Source organism: Drosophila grimshawi, unplaced genomic scaffold, assembly GCF_018153295.1.
Source record: "Drosophila grimshawi isolate 15287-2541.00 unplaced genomic scaffold, ASM1815329v1 contig_44, whole genome shotgun sequence".
Taxonomy (NCBI): domain Eukaryota; kingdom Metazoa; phylum Arthropoda; class Insecta; order Diptera; family Drosophilidae; genus Drosophila; species Drosophila grimshawi.
Genome location: NW_025063240.1, coordinates 6,789,093 through 6,804,081, shown reverse-complemented (window position 1 = coordinate 6,804,081; position 14,989 = coordinate 6,789,093). Strand labels below are relative to the sequence as shown.

The window sequence follows — 14,989 nt, the reverse complement described above, 5'->3', positions numbered from 1 at the left end:
GTATAACTGGTTATTAATGTGTAGGACTTCAATTTACGCAATTTAAAATTTCTAAATTTCAAAAATTAAAATGTCTATTTCTTTTTATTTAAATGCTTCTCTTTTTAATAAAACTTTATTTTATGTCTATCGATAAGAGTCATAAGACGCGATAGTATCGAAGTGCCATCGATGGACTTTCACCTCTTGTAAACACACCACTGCACATGTTTATATTATGATTTCATTCCATCAAATATAAACAATTATTATTCCAAATCTATAAATCAATAAATCAGTGCTAAAATGGACACAAAAAGTTCCTCCTCACAACGCAAACAAAATTTAGAGGCAAGGAAGGATTATTGTTAATGTTGTTTAAGGGTTTTGCTAATAATTTTTTATGAATGCAGGCATTACTAAGGTTAGCTGTGGAAAACACTGGAAAAAATGACGAGGGATCAACCACAATCTCTTGTGAAACGGATGCCAAGGTAATTATAAGAAAAAAACTCCTGATTACGAAATGTAAAGAAAATGTGAATAACTTCTAGAAAATTTTATTGCACTTATCCTTGGGCCTATTACTCACCTAAATGCCACTAAATCATATCTCTAATCAGTTCTGCAATTTTATCTAATCTGCTTTAATTACTATTCTCTTGTCTATATTTATATTTGTTTTTCTATCTCTTTCAGAGAAATGATTTCCTACAAGGTGCTCTACAATCAATAAATGCCGACAGTAGTTTGCAAGACGCTTTGTTAATTTTGAAAAGTGAATCGACGAATATCCAACAAAAGCTGGATAGTTTGAATGTAATTCGCGATAAGATTGACGATATTGATCATGCCAATTCGTTGGTGAAAGTCGGAGGCATTTCCATAATATTGCAATTGATCAAAATACCCGATTATAATCTACGACCAAATGCCATTTGTATTGTGGCCGAAATGTCACAAAACAATGAATTCTGCCAAAAATATTTTTATAACGAACATTTAATACCAGTACTTACCTCAACCATGAATGATGGTGATGACTTCCTGGGACGCAGCTCCATATTCGCAGTATCATCTTTGATACAGAATTTCTCACCCGGATTGAATGAATTCCTGCGCATAAACGGAATACGTTCTTTAGTTTCCTGTCTAAACTCTAAACATGATTCAGTTTACATAAGAGCTGCCTTTCTAATAGCATCCTTGGCATCCAACATAAGCGCAGTCAGAGGTAAGTTAATAATAATAAGCAACTAAAATAAATATAATTAAAATTAAATTAATTCATTCTTACAGAGCTTATCTACAAAGAAAATGCAGTTTCGATTCTATTAGGGAATTTGGAGAATAAAAACGAATATGATAACAAACTGGAGTCCACCTTAAGCGCTCTTTCGGCGCTTTCAACAAATTTTAACTGGAGCACCACTCAAAAACAGAATGCCCAGGCTCAGACTATTCTTAAGCAATTAGTTGGTAACAAACAATTATTGGAAGAATGTGAAGTAAGTAATTTTACATTATTAAAATCAATCTTGAAATCTTTGCTTACTCGACTTTCTCTTCTATTTGCAGGAGATGGTTAACTTTGCGCGTAATATTTTGAACAATATGACAAAAAAATAAATCAAATAATTCAATTGTGAAAATAAATAAATAAAATAAATGCAATTTAAATAAGTTTCTCATTTTCATTGTTAGAATTGTTGGGGGTGTTTTTTTTTTATGTGGATCTCCAATAATAACACAGACATTAAATGTCTTCTTCGGCCTTCTCTATAAACGGAAATTTTCTGTTATTGCATTTAATAAATATTGTCACTAGCTCAAATGTACATGTTTTCTTGACATTGGCCTAATCAATCATCACACCAATTGGAGCAAAGCCGGGAGCAGCTACTGCCAATGTGTGCCTGTCTGCAGTGGCACTCATTGACACTCAATTGTTTGCCGCTCTTATTCAATTTTTTTATTTCTTCGCTCTCTTACAAGAAACGATTTGTTAAGTTAAAAATTGAACAGTTTTTTGGTAATTTTTACATTTTAATATTCACATATTTAAAGATGCATTTTCGTCAAGTTATAAACACCAAATTCACGCTGGTAAAATGTCAAAATCTTCGCCAACATGAACGATGGGCACATGAACACGATCCTCGCTGGACTCGAATATGTAATCATACAATTGATTTTGTTTCAGGCAAATATTCCAGTCCATCACTTGTACGGCATGAAGGCTTTCCGCCTCATTGTGCTGCCGTAGAACCATCGATTCCTACAAATCAAATTCAAAATTATGAATTTCAATTTCAAATAAATGATATAGTATAGATATACCTTGATTTTTTCCCACTTGTCGTCCACATCTTGGAGCCAGCTAAGCAGCAATCGGCCATTGAAACGACAGCGAGCACTTTTCTCCTTCTCATCCTGCTCCGGCGTGATCATATTATAGATTTCGTCATCTTTGAGGAATGTACACACGGAATACGGTGCACACTGCCCGGATATACTTCTGGCTGCCTTCGAGTGCACTCGGATTATTTCCTGTTCGACATTCAGGCAAAGTTTCTCTCGTTCCACAATGTGTTCTTCGGTTAATTCTTGTCTCGCCTTTTCCTGTTCCACGTAAAACTTTCGCATCTCCTCCGGAATGGCATCGGGTATTTGAATTTCCGGCTTACTCACATTTCGCCTCAGGAGATATGATTTCTTGGTGAGCAAATAATCATTGTATCCCTGCGGAGGTCTTGGCTTAACGGGATAAAGATTCTTCCACTTTTTCTCCACTTGTCGTCGTATATTTAAGAACATTTGAAATCCATTCGTAAATGGATAATCATGTGGATGCGTTTCGCCCGATGCCAACGAGGAGGAGTTGTTATCCGCATTTGAATGCTTCGAGTTGTCATCATTGCTATTCTTGGGTCTTATCTTGCGCTTGCGCGGATGAAGATCCACATGCGACGATGAGATAATATCCTTGGACGATGACGTCGATGAGGTCGAAGGACTCGGCACGTTGGGTAAAACATCATGATCAAATTGATTATGTTGTATGGGACTGGCTGTCATGTTTGTATAGGATCCCTTAATGTCCACATTGTCGGTGGCATGATTTGAGGATGCCGGCGATGGTGAACTGCTCTGCATTTGCGGCGATGAATTGTTCGAGCTGCGTTCAGCGCTCGTCACTCCGCTGCGATAAGAGCTGCGCAGGACTCTCAGATTTTTCTCATCATTGAATAGCTTAATGTTCTTATCGTCGAGTATTGTGGAGCAGGCAATGTTCACTTTTTGTGGACTACTCTCGTGCGGACTAAGGCATTGGTTGGACAATATGGTGTCAATGGAATCACTATTCGAACTGACGACGTAAGGCAAGGCGGCATTTCGGGATGCTGCTACTTTGCCAGTTCGCAGCACATTCCCCTCGGTGTCAATAGAACAATTCTGCTGGGGTATTACGATCTTCAAGGGTGGCACCTTCAGTGCGCCATTATTATTGTACAGGCTGTCATTGCTCTTGTAATCCTCGCTGTTCTCTGTTGTCTCATTATTCTCGATATCAAGCGTCTTGTTTACTTCCAACTCTTTGTCCGCAACTGTTGTGCTTATTTTACTTGCTGATGGTGAATTTTTTGTCGCTGCTAACTTTGAGGTTTTATCGAGTTTTGATGATATTTTGGTGGATGGATTTTTTACATCTTTTGGGTTATCTAAATCCTTGCGTTTCTTCTTCTTGATGTCGTCACCATGCTCCTCGAAATCCTCCTCGACATCTGAGAAACTTCGCTTCGTGCTGCTGCTTGTCACGTTTTGCGCTGCAGTCGTCGTCTCGGCACTTTTACTATCCGTTGAACTCTCCTCCGTCGATGGCTTCGTATCCTTCGTATCCACAATCTCTAATTGCTTTTCGCTCACATTGATTTCTTCAACATCGGCATCTCCTTTCTTATCATTTTTTTTTGAATGCGTTCGCGCTGTCTCTAAAATAAGAAATAAAAGCAATAATAAATTAATTTGTTTATCGGAGATGCTTCCATTTGCATGTTACATAATATGTACACAAGACCATTGTACACCTAAATAAAAATATGATTAAACTAAACAATATTATTAGGTATTACCTTAAGTTCAGTTGTTATATCCCACAGAAACATCAATGTATCCTATATATTCTATGATATAACCAACAAACTGTCAACATTAGTATTTAAAACTAAGCTGACGGATTTAAAATAAAAATATGTTACATATTTATCTGAAGGATCAAAACACCCGCTGCAGTAAATGTATTTGCGAGCAGGGTGTTCTTATAAATATATACACACATATGCATAATACATGAATAAACAGTTTTTATTAAACATACACACTCACATAACATATATATATATTTATATATATATATATATATACGTACAACTAATAATGGTGTATTAAAAAAGTAACTGCTTCAGTCGTTTTCTATTCGTCCGAAAAAAGACGCTAGGCGTGGTCAGAGTGAAAGAATTATGAATGAGAGAGAACTCATTGGAAACTTCGCATACACAATACATTTACATACATCTACTTTTAGACACATATACACAGACACACACATATACACCTCGATTTGATTGTAGGCTCATAGTCGGGTTTATTTAGTTATTATTATTATTTTAGGTGTGCTGCGTGTGACTTCATCTTGTATTGTATTTTGTATGTATTCGCCATTGTTTGTATGTATTTACTTTTGTATGTAGATGCGATGCGTTGCGAACATGGACAGATTTATGTATGTTTTGGGGCTGGCTGGCTGCTTACCTGTTGAGGAGGTTGCTGTCATTTGGATTAGCAAAGCCATTTGTTGCCTTTCGGACATGGGGGTGTTTGAACCGGGTCGAGCTGGTGTTACCCCTGTTGTAAATCCTATCCCCTTTGGTCTTGGGGGTGGCATAATACACAAATTCAACGGCAAACGCAAAAACTTAAAATGTTGAACAAAAACAAGAATTCAGACTGAACATAGGCAGTGTGACCGTCAACTGGATGCATAGTAATGCTTAACTACAAAACTATCGATTACATTAAGCTTTATTGCTGTGTACCTATTTTAAGACTCAAGCATATACAATTTGCTGAACATAGCAAAATGTGCAAAGAGAATGTGCCTTTTTTTAACAGACAAATTTTTATTTTTGATAAATACTTTTGGGCACTTCACTACTTGCTTAAGAACTCAACTTAACTATTTTATCATGGTGGCAAGCACGGCTATCGAAAAAGGCAAAGTGAGCAAAAACCTATCGATATTATCGATTATGCAGTTTTGCCAGCTGCTGATACGAACGGAAGTGGAGTTCAGGTAGTGATTATCTTATTTATTCATTTCAAATTGATGAATAAATTGAAGCAAAAATACATTAATACGACTTGTGAAATACAAAGTCACTACTTTACTACTAAGCAAATATGCTTATCTTTAGAAAAAAGCTATATATATTATAAAATCAAAAATTTATTATTCTTCCAAAAGTACCCAAATGTATTTTGTACCGGGCGCTTGTAATTCGTATTCATACATTTATCTTTTTGTTTCATCACTATATATTTAACGTCTGGAGGGTGCTCTGCCTCTGCCGCGTCCCCGCGGACCTCCGCGACCACGACTGCCTCTGCCTCTGCCACGATTTCCAACCCTTCCACTGTCCTTCTTCTTTGACTTTGACTTTGGCGTGTCATCGATGAGCAGCGTTTCCAGTGGCAGACTGTCCGGCAATATGAAATATCGTATATTGTTGCCCCGGATGCTCAGCGATTCCAAATGTACGGGATCTCTGTTCTTTATGGTCATCTTAACACTCTTCAGGTGGGTATTCATCGCAACATCGACTCCAGTGATTGTGCCATGGATTTGAGTGCCATTTTTTAACTCAACTGTTACAGTCTCGTGACTGAGTTTCATCAGGAATCTGAAGATAGTACACAAATTATAATAATAATATATATTATTTGTCATACAATATTAAATATTAAAGATAAACTATATATATATATATATATATATATATATATATATATATATATATATATTGTCAAACAATATTGAAGCCTGAATTGGGAAAATGTTTATATGACAATAAATTCTCTAGATAACAGTATTATAGATCAATTAAAATATTAAATATAAATGTTAAGCCCTAATTGGGTAAACGTTTATAACATGAATATAGATGATGAAGCTCTTCATGCCCTTCACAACATTATGTATATAATATAATACAACCTATTTTGCGATTCTTTTTAAATTGTCATTCACAAAGTTGTTATTAGTTCCAATCTATTTGTATTTTACACATATAAACAGTTAAATTTGGCGCTTAAAATGTTCCACCATACAACCCATACAAATCAGGCATTTGTCGTGCAGAGGATATGTAAAAAGCATTGTCTTACATATTTACAAATATATAAATATATTAAATTATTGCACATTTTCGCTCTTAATTATTATATTCATTTACACTATTTATCCACACGCAGCTGCACATGCCTATTTGCGTGTATACGATTTGGCAAAACTTGTTTATATGTGTGTGTGTATATATACAATTAGGGGTTGTGGTTGAGCTCGGCGCCTTTTTCATACCTCACTAATTTCATTTTTGAAATATATGTATTTCAATAATGGAGTTTGAATTTATTAGTCTTTGATTAAAAACTATACACTACTATTTGTCAAAATTATGATAAATAGAATACAAGTTGCGCCGGCAATAAAAAAGTGAATTAAACATCAAAGCCGCATCTACTTTTATCGATAATCAAATGCAACACTGTACTTATTCTGAGCGTCAAGATAGCTGCAGAATTTATACTTTCAATGGAATGAAACGATTAAAATTTTTTGAATCAATATAAAATTATTTATATAGTAAGAAGTCGTTATTCTCAACAAGTAATTGAATATTCATTGTAATTTGGTCACTTACATTTATAGAACTAATTTATTTAAAGGGCAACGGCACAAGGACTAATTCTCTAATTTACAAAGCAGCATTCATGTTGAAATATACTTTATATATCACATTTTGGGATAGCAAATTAAATCAGATAAAAATTAAGGCAACAGTCTTTTACATTTTTAAATGTTAAGAGTCGAAAATTGTGAAGTGAGTGAAAACTATATAATTGTAGAGCCTTTTATCTGTTATGTTTCGCTCTCTTGTGTTCCAAAAACGATGAATGTTCTCATGGTTCTTTCTGTGTGATAGATAAATTCATAGAATACTTTTTTTTATTATGTTTTTCAACACTAAATCGCCTGTGCCAAAAAGAACTCAGCCAGTATTAACTAAACGAGCAGCGTAAATAAGATTTTAATTATGTGGCTATAAAAGTGTGCTGCAGTGAAATTTATACAAAACGGAGAGGGACTATCTGTGCCCTTTGAATTACTGAAAAGGACCCACATAGTTTTAAGGCGATGGCGTGTTTTGACGAACACCGAAGAGATGCCTATGTGATAATTATATTTTTTTTATTTACTAACTTATTTGCGAAAGGATTCAGTAAAGGTATCTAAATTCAAATATCTATGCATTATAAAAGAAGTCAATTAAAACGTTAATTTTTTATGTTTGATTTTGTTTTTGTTTTGTTTTTGTATACAGTTAGATACAAATGCTCGCATACAAGTGTGTACTCTAATATATACACACACCCACAGACACATACACCCACAGACTCATATGTATGTAGTAAGGATAAAAGGTGTAAAAAGCCGCTTTCAAATTGCAAATAAAAAATACAAAAAAGTTTATCTTTGATTGTATCTTTATAAAAAACAGAGCTAAAGCGGAAATTATTCGAAATCGATGGTCATTTTTTACGCTTTTAATTTGGAGTTGTCTGATTTAGAGAACTGATTAGTATTATTTTTGGTAGCGTCTACACCCTTTTTTCTTACTGAATAAGATAAGATAAATCAACTGTGAAACAAATTTTTGTTAGGCTTATCTCTTAAAACAAATGTGTTTTGTTGTGGGCATATAAATCAAAATGACAACAATTAAGAATTTTGGGTTGCTCAACTAGAAGATACAATGATTCATACATTTTTTACGACTTTAAATTAAGTATAGTAGTAGTGTGTGAGAGGAAAAAAGACAACAACAGCAGCTAGTTTGGGGGATGTGTAATAAAATTTGTAATCGCCAGAATTAAATATACAAACTTACAACAAAAACTAATGTTATTTTCTACATGTTAATTGTATTTATATGAAAATATTGAATTACAATAAATGGCAATATTGTTTGTAACCTGCTTGTAAAAATTGTAGTGCTAAATTATTTTTATTATATTACATTAAGAGTATTTGCATTTGAAAATCTTATATTTAATATATTGGTTGCTCTCTTCTCTATTTCAGAATGGGTTGAAATTGGAAGAAACTCGACTTTTGAATGTACAACTGACCAAGAGCCTGCAACATGGACGTTTAATAATCTAACCAACCATAAGTTTGATAACAGGTGCGTCACACTTTATTGATATGTTTAAAGATTTGTAGGCATGAGGCAACTCAGATTCGTTAAAGGCCGTATGCATGTATTATCATCGGCAGGCATTGTTATGGACTCCACGAAGCTTCCAATGTTAGCAGCCAGTCTTTAATTTGAACTCAATTTACTAACCTTATCTTTCCCGTTCCCATTCTATGTATGTTCAACAAAGAACGTGTTGCAATAGTTTATTTTATTGTCGCTACAATATTAATGAGTGAATTTATATTTACAGATTTACAAAAACAGCTGATATTACAAGTGCGGATGAAAATGGCAATTTGGACACTATAAAAACGTATAAAAATATTCTTCACATACGTGCAGTGAACATTTCGGATAGTGGAAACTATATATGTAAAAATCCTCAGACTAATGCAACCGTTGAATACAATTTGCAGCCATATCTTCAACCAAAAATTGTTGAGAGCACCGTCGAAAACATAAAGCGAAAGATCAAACAAAGTGCCATTATATATTGTGTATTTGATATTTATCCACAAAACATTACCACAAAAAAGCAGCTCAAATGGCTTAAAGATGGAAGCGCTTTTGCTTTCCTCGACACATTTTCCACCATACATCGCTTGAGCGATACGCAAGTGAACTTCACATTAGAATTCACCGAGGTGTATAAAAAGGAGAATGGCACATATAAATGTGTTTTTTATGGGGAAAATGAGGCTGAGATTATTTCGAAAGAAATCGCATTACTTGTAATGGAAGTGCCACAAATTAGCATTGATTATGTTAAAGCTGTTGGTGCTAGCAAAATATTCCTAAATTGGACGGTCAACGATGGCAACGATCCCATACAAAAATACTTCATACAGTATTCGCAAGAAGGCTCGCCGACATTCACCTATTATAAGGAAGTAATCAGCGGTAATAGCACATCCAGCGTCCTGGATGCGTTCAGCCCAAATACAACCTATAATCTACGTATTACGGGAAAGAACTCAATCGGTGATGGCATCCCAAATCAGTATCCATTCAGTGTGACGACTTTAGATCATGATCCAATTTTTATACCCAAAGTGGAAACAACGGGCAGCACGGCATCGACAATTACGATTGGCTGGAGTCCACCATCGCACGATTTAATTGAATATATTCAATACTATGAATTGACCGTTTCCGAATCGGGCGACGTGCCGAAATTAATCGAGAAAGCGATTTACCAACAGAACTCAAGAAATCTACCCTATATGTTTGATAAACTGAAGACAGCCACTGACTATGAATTTCAAGTGCGGGCATGCAGTGATCTAACCAAGACCTGCGGTCCATGGTCTGAAGTTGTTAATGGCACAACAATGGACGGTGTCTCAACGAAACCGACCAATTTGAAAATTCATTGCAATCAACAGAACATTTCCCGTCTCAATTCCATATCAATTGGCTGGAACGTACCCCAAACACCAAATGGCAAAATAATTTCATATCTAATTATCTTGGAGGGGAACTATACGTATACCCACGAGGGCACTGTGTTCAGCGAGAAGTGGGGCCCCAAAATACGTCGCGTGGATGAGCCCAGTCATAAGACGGTCTATGAAGGCGTTAGTCCAAATACAAATTATACTGTTACCGTTTCCGCCATTACGAGGCATAAGAAAAATGGTGAGGCAGCGGTAACAAATTGTTTTATGCCGATATCAACGCCTGAAACAATTGGAAAGACAATGTGGACAAAGGTTAAGAATGGCCCAAAATATGTCTTAAAATTATATTTACCCAAGATAAGTGAAAGAAATGGACCCATTTGTTGCTCTCGACTCTATCTTGTCAAAATATTGAACGGAAATAGCGAACTCCCAACTCCGGATAAACTAAATATTGCTACTTATGCTGAATTGCATGACAACAGTAATAACAATAATAATAACAGTAACAAATCTAATAGCTATGCATATTTAGCTGAAATGCTTAGCAATCGATATTTTAAATCGGAAATATTTTTGGGAGACGAAACCCGATTTCTTAATAAACAAGAAGAACTCATCGACAATGATAACATTTGTCGCAAATGCTTGGACGGTGCACCATTCTTACGGAAAGTGGAAAGTGCCTTAAAAACAGGTAAACACGCCTTTTAATCTTACTTATATTTTGATATATATTTTCAACCACATCATTTTGACCTTTTCTAGAATCCGTCCAGAATCCAGCACAGATTCAAAAAGAACAACTACTTAAAGATGCAAATTTGACAGAGCATGCACTGAAAGTTTTGGGAAGTAAAATGAGAATAAGACGAAATCCTACAGTTGCCATGGGGAGGGAAGACACAAACATGTCCAATTCAAATAACATCGGAACTATTTATGATGGAGAAATAGATATTGATGCAAACTACACCGGTTTCCTTGAGATAATTGGTAGGTGGTTGATTAAAATAACTGGCAAGCTGACAAGCTAATAATTAAATAAATGTTTTTGTTAATACAGTTCGATCCGGAAATACGGTACGCATGGCATATAGCGACTACTTCGATGTGATTACGCCTGCGACTGAAGCAGAGCAAATTCATTCCCTAGATGATTCCAAGTTTTACACGAATATCGGCATTAAAGCTGTTGCTATTTCGTTTGGCTTTATTATAATATTTTTAATATTTTGGATTATCCATCATCAGAAGACAAAGAACGCGATGCCTGACGAAGATACGCTGACCTTGAGAGATTCGTTAAGGTAGTTGTTACTGCTTCTCGCTGTATAACTTATGTCTATAGGAATGATTTTTCATCATTTCAGAGCCCTTTTTGGACGTCGAATCAATAATCATAGCCAGTTTATCGGGTCTGGCAATCAGAAAGGCTTTGATACAGGACCTATTCATAAATCAGATTTAGTTACTGCGTACAAGAATCGACATAAGGATACGGATTATGGTTTCCTTCGAGAATATGAAATGCTTCCAAATCGCTTTACTGATCGAACAACGAAAAATAGCGACATGAAGGAAAATGCTTGCAAGAATAGATATCCCGATATAAAAGCATACGATCAAACTAGAGTTAAATTATCGCCAACCAACGGAAATCAATGTACTGATTATATAAATGCCAATTTTGTCATTGGATATAAGGAACGAAAGAAATTTATATGCGCTCAGGGTCCAATGGAAACCACAATCAACGATTTTTGGCGAATGATATGGGAACAGCATTTAGAGATCATAGTTATGCTTACAAATCTAGAGGAATATAACAAATCCAAATGCGCGAAATATTGGCCAGAAAAGGTTTTCGACTCCAAACAGTTTGGCGAAATAACCGTCAATTTTACAGCTGAACGTAAAACTGGTGACTACATTATACGGTCATTAGATGTCACAAAATCAAATTTAATCGGTGACGAGGAAGATCATAGGCAAATAACTCAGTACCACTATCTAACTTGGAAGGATTTCATGGCACCAGAGCATCCGCATGGCATCATCAAGTTTATACGCCAAATAAATTCAGTTTACTCGGTGCAAAGGGGACCGATTTTGGTGCACTGCAGCGCAGGTGTTGGCAGAACTGGTACCCTTGTGGCATTGGACTCTCTTGTACAACAGTTGGAGGAAGAAAATATGGTATCCATTTTTAATACCGTGTGTGATTTACGCCATCAGCGCAATTTTTTGGTCCAATCGCTGGTAAGTCAACATAAATATTTTATAATATACAATTTAGTTTTAGATTTTCGATTGACATTCATTAAGATCATGTCATATTTACAGAAACAATACATTTTTCTATACCGCGCATTGTTGGACACTGCCACATATGGAAATACGGATATACTCTTAAATTTATTGCCATCAACCATCGAGTCCTTAAAATTTAAGCCCAATGAAGGAAAAAGCTTGCTGGAAACAGAATTTGAGGTTTGTCGTACAATTATTTGCTTATATCAATATATTTTCTATAATCCTTCTCAAATTAAAGAAATTAATTAACACAACGGATGAGATAAATAAGTCTTGCAGCGTTGGCGAAGTTGAAGAGAATACTTCGAAGAACAGGTGCCATGATGTTATTCCATACGATCGTAATAGAGTAAGCTTTAAATTGTATAACCAACTCATTTTATCTATTTATTAATCCGGTATTTTTTGCTTTCCAGGTTATTTTAAGCCCAATTCCAATGAAAGATAATTCGACATACATAAATGCTTCGTTTATTGAAGGATATGATAATACTGAATCATTTATAATTGCACAAGATCCTTTGGAAAATACAATTGGAGATTTTTGGAGAATGATTTCGGAGCAAAGTGTTTCTACACTAATTATGATATCTGAAGTGAGCATTGCAGCAAGCCTAAAATGTCTTTTGCATCTTATTAATTACATGATTAATTTGACAACTATTATAGATTGGAGACGGTCCCAGGAAATGTCCACGTTATTGGGCCGATGATGAGATTCAATATGATCAAATACTCGTAAAATACGTACACAGTGAAAGTTGCCCGTATTATACTCGGCGAGAGTTCTATGTAACGAATTGCAAAATAGACGATACCCTTAAGGTGACTCAATTCCAATATAATGGTTGGCCCACTGTCGATGGAGAAGTTCCTGAAGTGTGTCGGGGCATAATCGAGCTGGTTGACCAAGCTCACAAGCATTATAAAAATCACAAAAATATTGGTTGCCGATCTCCCCTCACAGTTCACTGCAGGTAAACTCATTTTCTGATTGATCTTGTATATAGGTATTAAATTGCAACAATATTTTATTTGATTTCTGGCAGCTTGGGCACTGATCGAAGTTCAATTTTTGTTGCCATGTGCATTTTGGTTCAGCATCTCAGACTGGAGAAGAGTGTAGATATATGTTCAACAACAAGAAAATTGCGATCTCAACGACCAGGACTTTTAAATTCATTCGTAAGTATATCCGGAAATCTATAGTTTACAATATAATACTAATTAAATTTAATATATTATTCCAGGCACAATACGAGTTCCTACATCGCGCCATAATAAACTATTCAGATCTACACAAATTATCGGAAAATATTGAGGATTAAACGATAAAATTGATGTACTCATAAGAAGTGTAGATGTCTTTACACATACAATATATACATAGATATTATAATAATGTACATTTCAAGAAACTTCATATAGTATGTATTTGAGTGCGGCGAATGTATACATTTTTTTACCAATTTATTTTTAACCTTATACAATTACATGTATGAATACATATATTTGTATGTCTGTATGTGCGTATTTATACTGATAAAGCTACCAAAGGAAGAATATTAATTTATTTTATAAGATTTCGTGTAAATTAATAATAAATAAAATATGTATCTTTTACATGTAAGAAAACCAGCACAACAGCTTAGAGCTACAAGCGAAACAAATATCAACTATCAACTAACAGAAGATCCACCAAATCTTTATTTCCAGGACTGCATAAGGTCCCAACTATATTTATATATATTTTCAGAGCTAAAACCGATGTAATACACCTAAGCGGCAACCCAAAATAAACAATTCAAAAGAAGCCGACTGTTTTCAGCATAATAAAAACTTAAATCTGGCAAAAAAAAATACATTTCATATTATGAGGGGTGGAAATTCGAATTAATGGTCATTATAAAATGTATACTTAAAAATGGTTGCATACTTTTGGGGTGGGTATGGTGCAAAAATTAAAACTTGTAATGGGCAGGGTATATTCGAATATATATATAATGCATCCATTATCTGTATTTTTTTCCCCTTTTAGGAAAAGGGCACAAGTCATTATTTATGCAATTACAAATGTACTCGTATACGACAACTGAACTTGTTACACTAGTTTGCGGACCTTTCATTAAATTAATTAACTTTTTTGTGCAAATACTGTCGGGTCGACTGCACAGAAGCGTTCTGCATGTCGGCAACAGAGAAACGTGGCATGCACTTGAATTCATCATCAAACTGAAAATGATGTTTTCAGTTAAAACTCAAGACTTGTGTAAACACTTGTGAACGGCCACTCGGTCCGCATAACGTTTAAAAATTTAATGAATTTTTTGTATACATCCATTTTGTATTAAATGAGTAAAATTGTGAGAATGATAAAAATCATTTAGCATATTCATTTGTACATGAAATATATTCGGTATTGGGAGGATGAGTATTTGCCTTGCAAAAACAATTACTTTGATGTCCATCTAATGATCTGTTTGTTTCTTGTTTAATTACTTATTACTATTTGAACACCACCCAAAAGGGTTTCATTAATCTACCTTTTTAATTTGGTTACTCTACCTATAAAATTGTGTGATGCGATGATAATTCTAAGACCGCGGGAGATATAGGCTTTTTTCAAGGTGGATGAGGTTAATGTGGTCAAGGAATCGTATCTAAATACTACATTAAAAATTATAATATTTTAATATATTATGGAACCAAAACTCAATCGACTTAAAAAACAGTGATTCTCTTATTTTAAAATTT

The 14,989-nt window shown here is 34.8% G+C and overlaps 4 protein-coding genes across 4 annotated transcripts; 2 read left to right on the top strand and 2 right to left on the bottom strand.

The window, feature by feature from the left end:
* The first annotated feature begins 179 nt into the window (after positions 1-179).
* Positions 180-1,661, top strand: LOC6557115 (hsp70 nucleotide exchange factor fes1). Its single transcript, XM_001985004.3, has 5 exons — positions 180-330; positions 393-473; positions 679-1,213; positions 1,279-1,487; positions 1,558-1,661. The coding sequence occupies exons 1-5, from the start codon at positions 286-288 to the stop codon at positions 1,606-1,608; spliced, it is 921 nt and encodes a 306-aa protein (XP_001985040.2). The 5' UTR covers positions 180-285; the 3' UTR covers positions 1,609-1,661.
* Positions 1,662-1,928: 267 nt separating this feature from the next.
* Positions 1,929-5,016, bottom strand: LOC6557141 (ankyrin repeat domain-containing protein 11). The gene is made up of 3 exons (XM_001985005.3): positions 4,792-5,016; positions 2,320-3,971; positions 1,929-2,257 (listed from the first exon to the last, which is right to left on the bottom strand). Exons 1-3 carry the CDS (start codon positions 4,922-4,924, stop codon positions 2,078-2,080), a joined length of 1,965 nt encoding a protein of 654 aa, XP_001985041.1. The 5' UTR covers positions 4,925-5,016; the 3' UTR covers positions 1,929-2,077.
* Positions 5,017-5,475: 459 nt separating this feature from the next.
* LOC6557126 (probable small nuclear ribonucleoprotein Sm D1) lies at positions 5,476-6,675 on the bottom strand. Its single transcript, XM_001985006.3, has 2 exons — positions 6,617-6,675; positions 5,476-5,939 (listed from the first exon to the last, which is right to left on the bottom strand). Exons 1-2 carry the CDS (start codon positions 6,628-6,630, stop codon positions 5,579-5,581), a joined length of 375 nt encoding a protein of 124 aa, XP_001985042.1. The 5' UTR covers positions 6,631-6,675; the 3' UTR covers positions 5,476-5,578.
* A 662-nt stretch (positions 6,676-7,337) lies between these two features.
* On the top strand, positions 7,338-14,072 carry LOC6557121 (tyrosine-protein phosphatase 69D). The gene is made up of 12 exons (XM_001985007.2): positions 7,338-7,544; positions 8,402-8,504; positions 8,770-10,616; positions 10,688-10,915; positions 10,986-11,229; positions 11,293-12,181; positions 12,266-12,412; positions 12,474-12,584; positions 12,652-12,831; positions 12,905-13,212; positions 13,285-13,420; positions 13,486-14,072. Exons 1-12 carry the CDS (start codon positions 7,454-7,456, stop codon positions 13,561-13,563), a joined length of 4,362 nt encoding a protein of 1,453 aa, XP_001985043.2. The 5' UTR covers positions 7,338-7,453; the 3' UTR covers positions 13,564-14,072.
* The last annotated feature ends 917 nt before the right edge of the window (positions 14,073-14,989 follow it).

Excerpts from the sequence above, each read along its gene's own strand:
- LOC6557115 (XM_001985004.3), top strand. The coding sequence starts at position 286 with ATGGACACAAAAAGTTCCTCCTCACAACGCAAACAAAATTTAGAG. Across the intron at positions 331-392 it reads AACGCAAACAAAATTTAGAG|GCATTACTAAGGTTAGCTGT; the intron begins GCAAGGAAGGAT and ends TTATGAATGCAG. Across the intron at positions 1,488-1,557 it reads AATTATTGGAAGAATGTGAA|GAGATGGTTAACTTTGCGCG; the intron begins GTAAGTAATTTT and ends TTCTATTTGCAG.
- LOC6557121 (XM_001985007.2), top strand. The coding sequence starts at position 7,454 with ATGGCGTGTTTTGACGAACACCGAAGAGATGCCTATGTGATAATTATA. Across the intron at positions 10,916-10,985 it reads CGGTTTCCTTGAGATAATTG|TTCGATCCGGAAATACGGTA; the intron begins GTAGGTGGTTGA and ends TTGTTAATACAG. Across the intron at positions 12,585-12,651 it reads TTCCATACGATCGTAATAGA|GTTATTTTAAGCCCAATTCC; the intron begins GTAAGCTTTAAA and ends TTTGCTTTCCAG.
- LOC6557141 (XM_001985005.3), bottom strand. The coding sequence starts at position 4,924 with ATGCCACCCCCAAGACCAAAGGGGATAGGATTTACAACAGGGGTAACA. Across the intron at positions 3,972-4,791 it reads GACAGCAACCTCCTCAACAG|AGACAGCGCGAACGCATTCA; the intron begins GTAAGCAGCCAG and ends TTCTTATTTTAG. Across the intron at positions 2,258-2,319 it reads ACAAGTGGGAAAAAATCAAG|GAATCGATGGTTCTACGGCA; the intron begins GTATATCTATAC and ends TTTGATTTGTAG.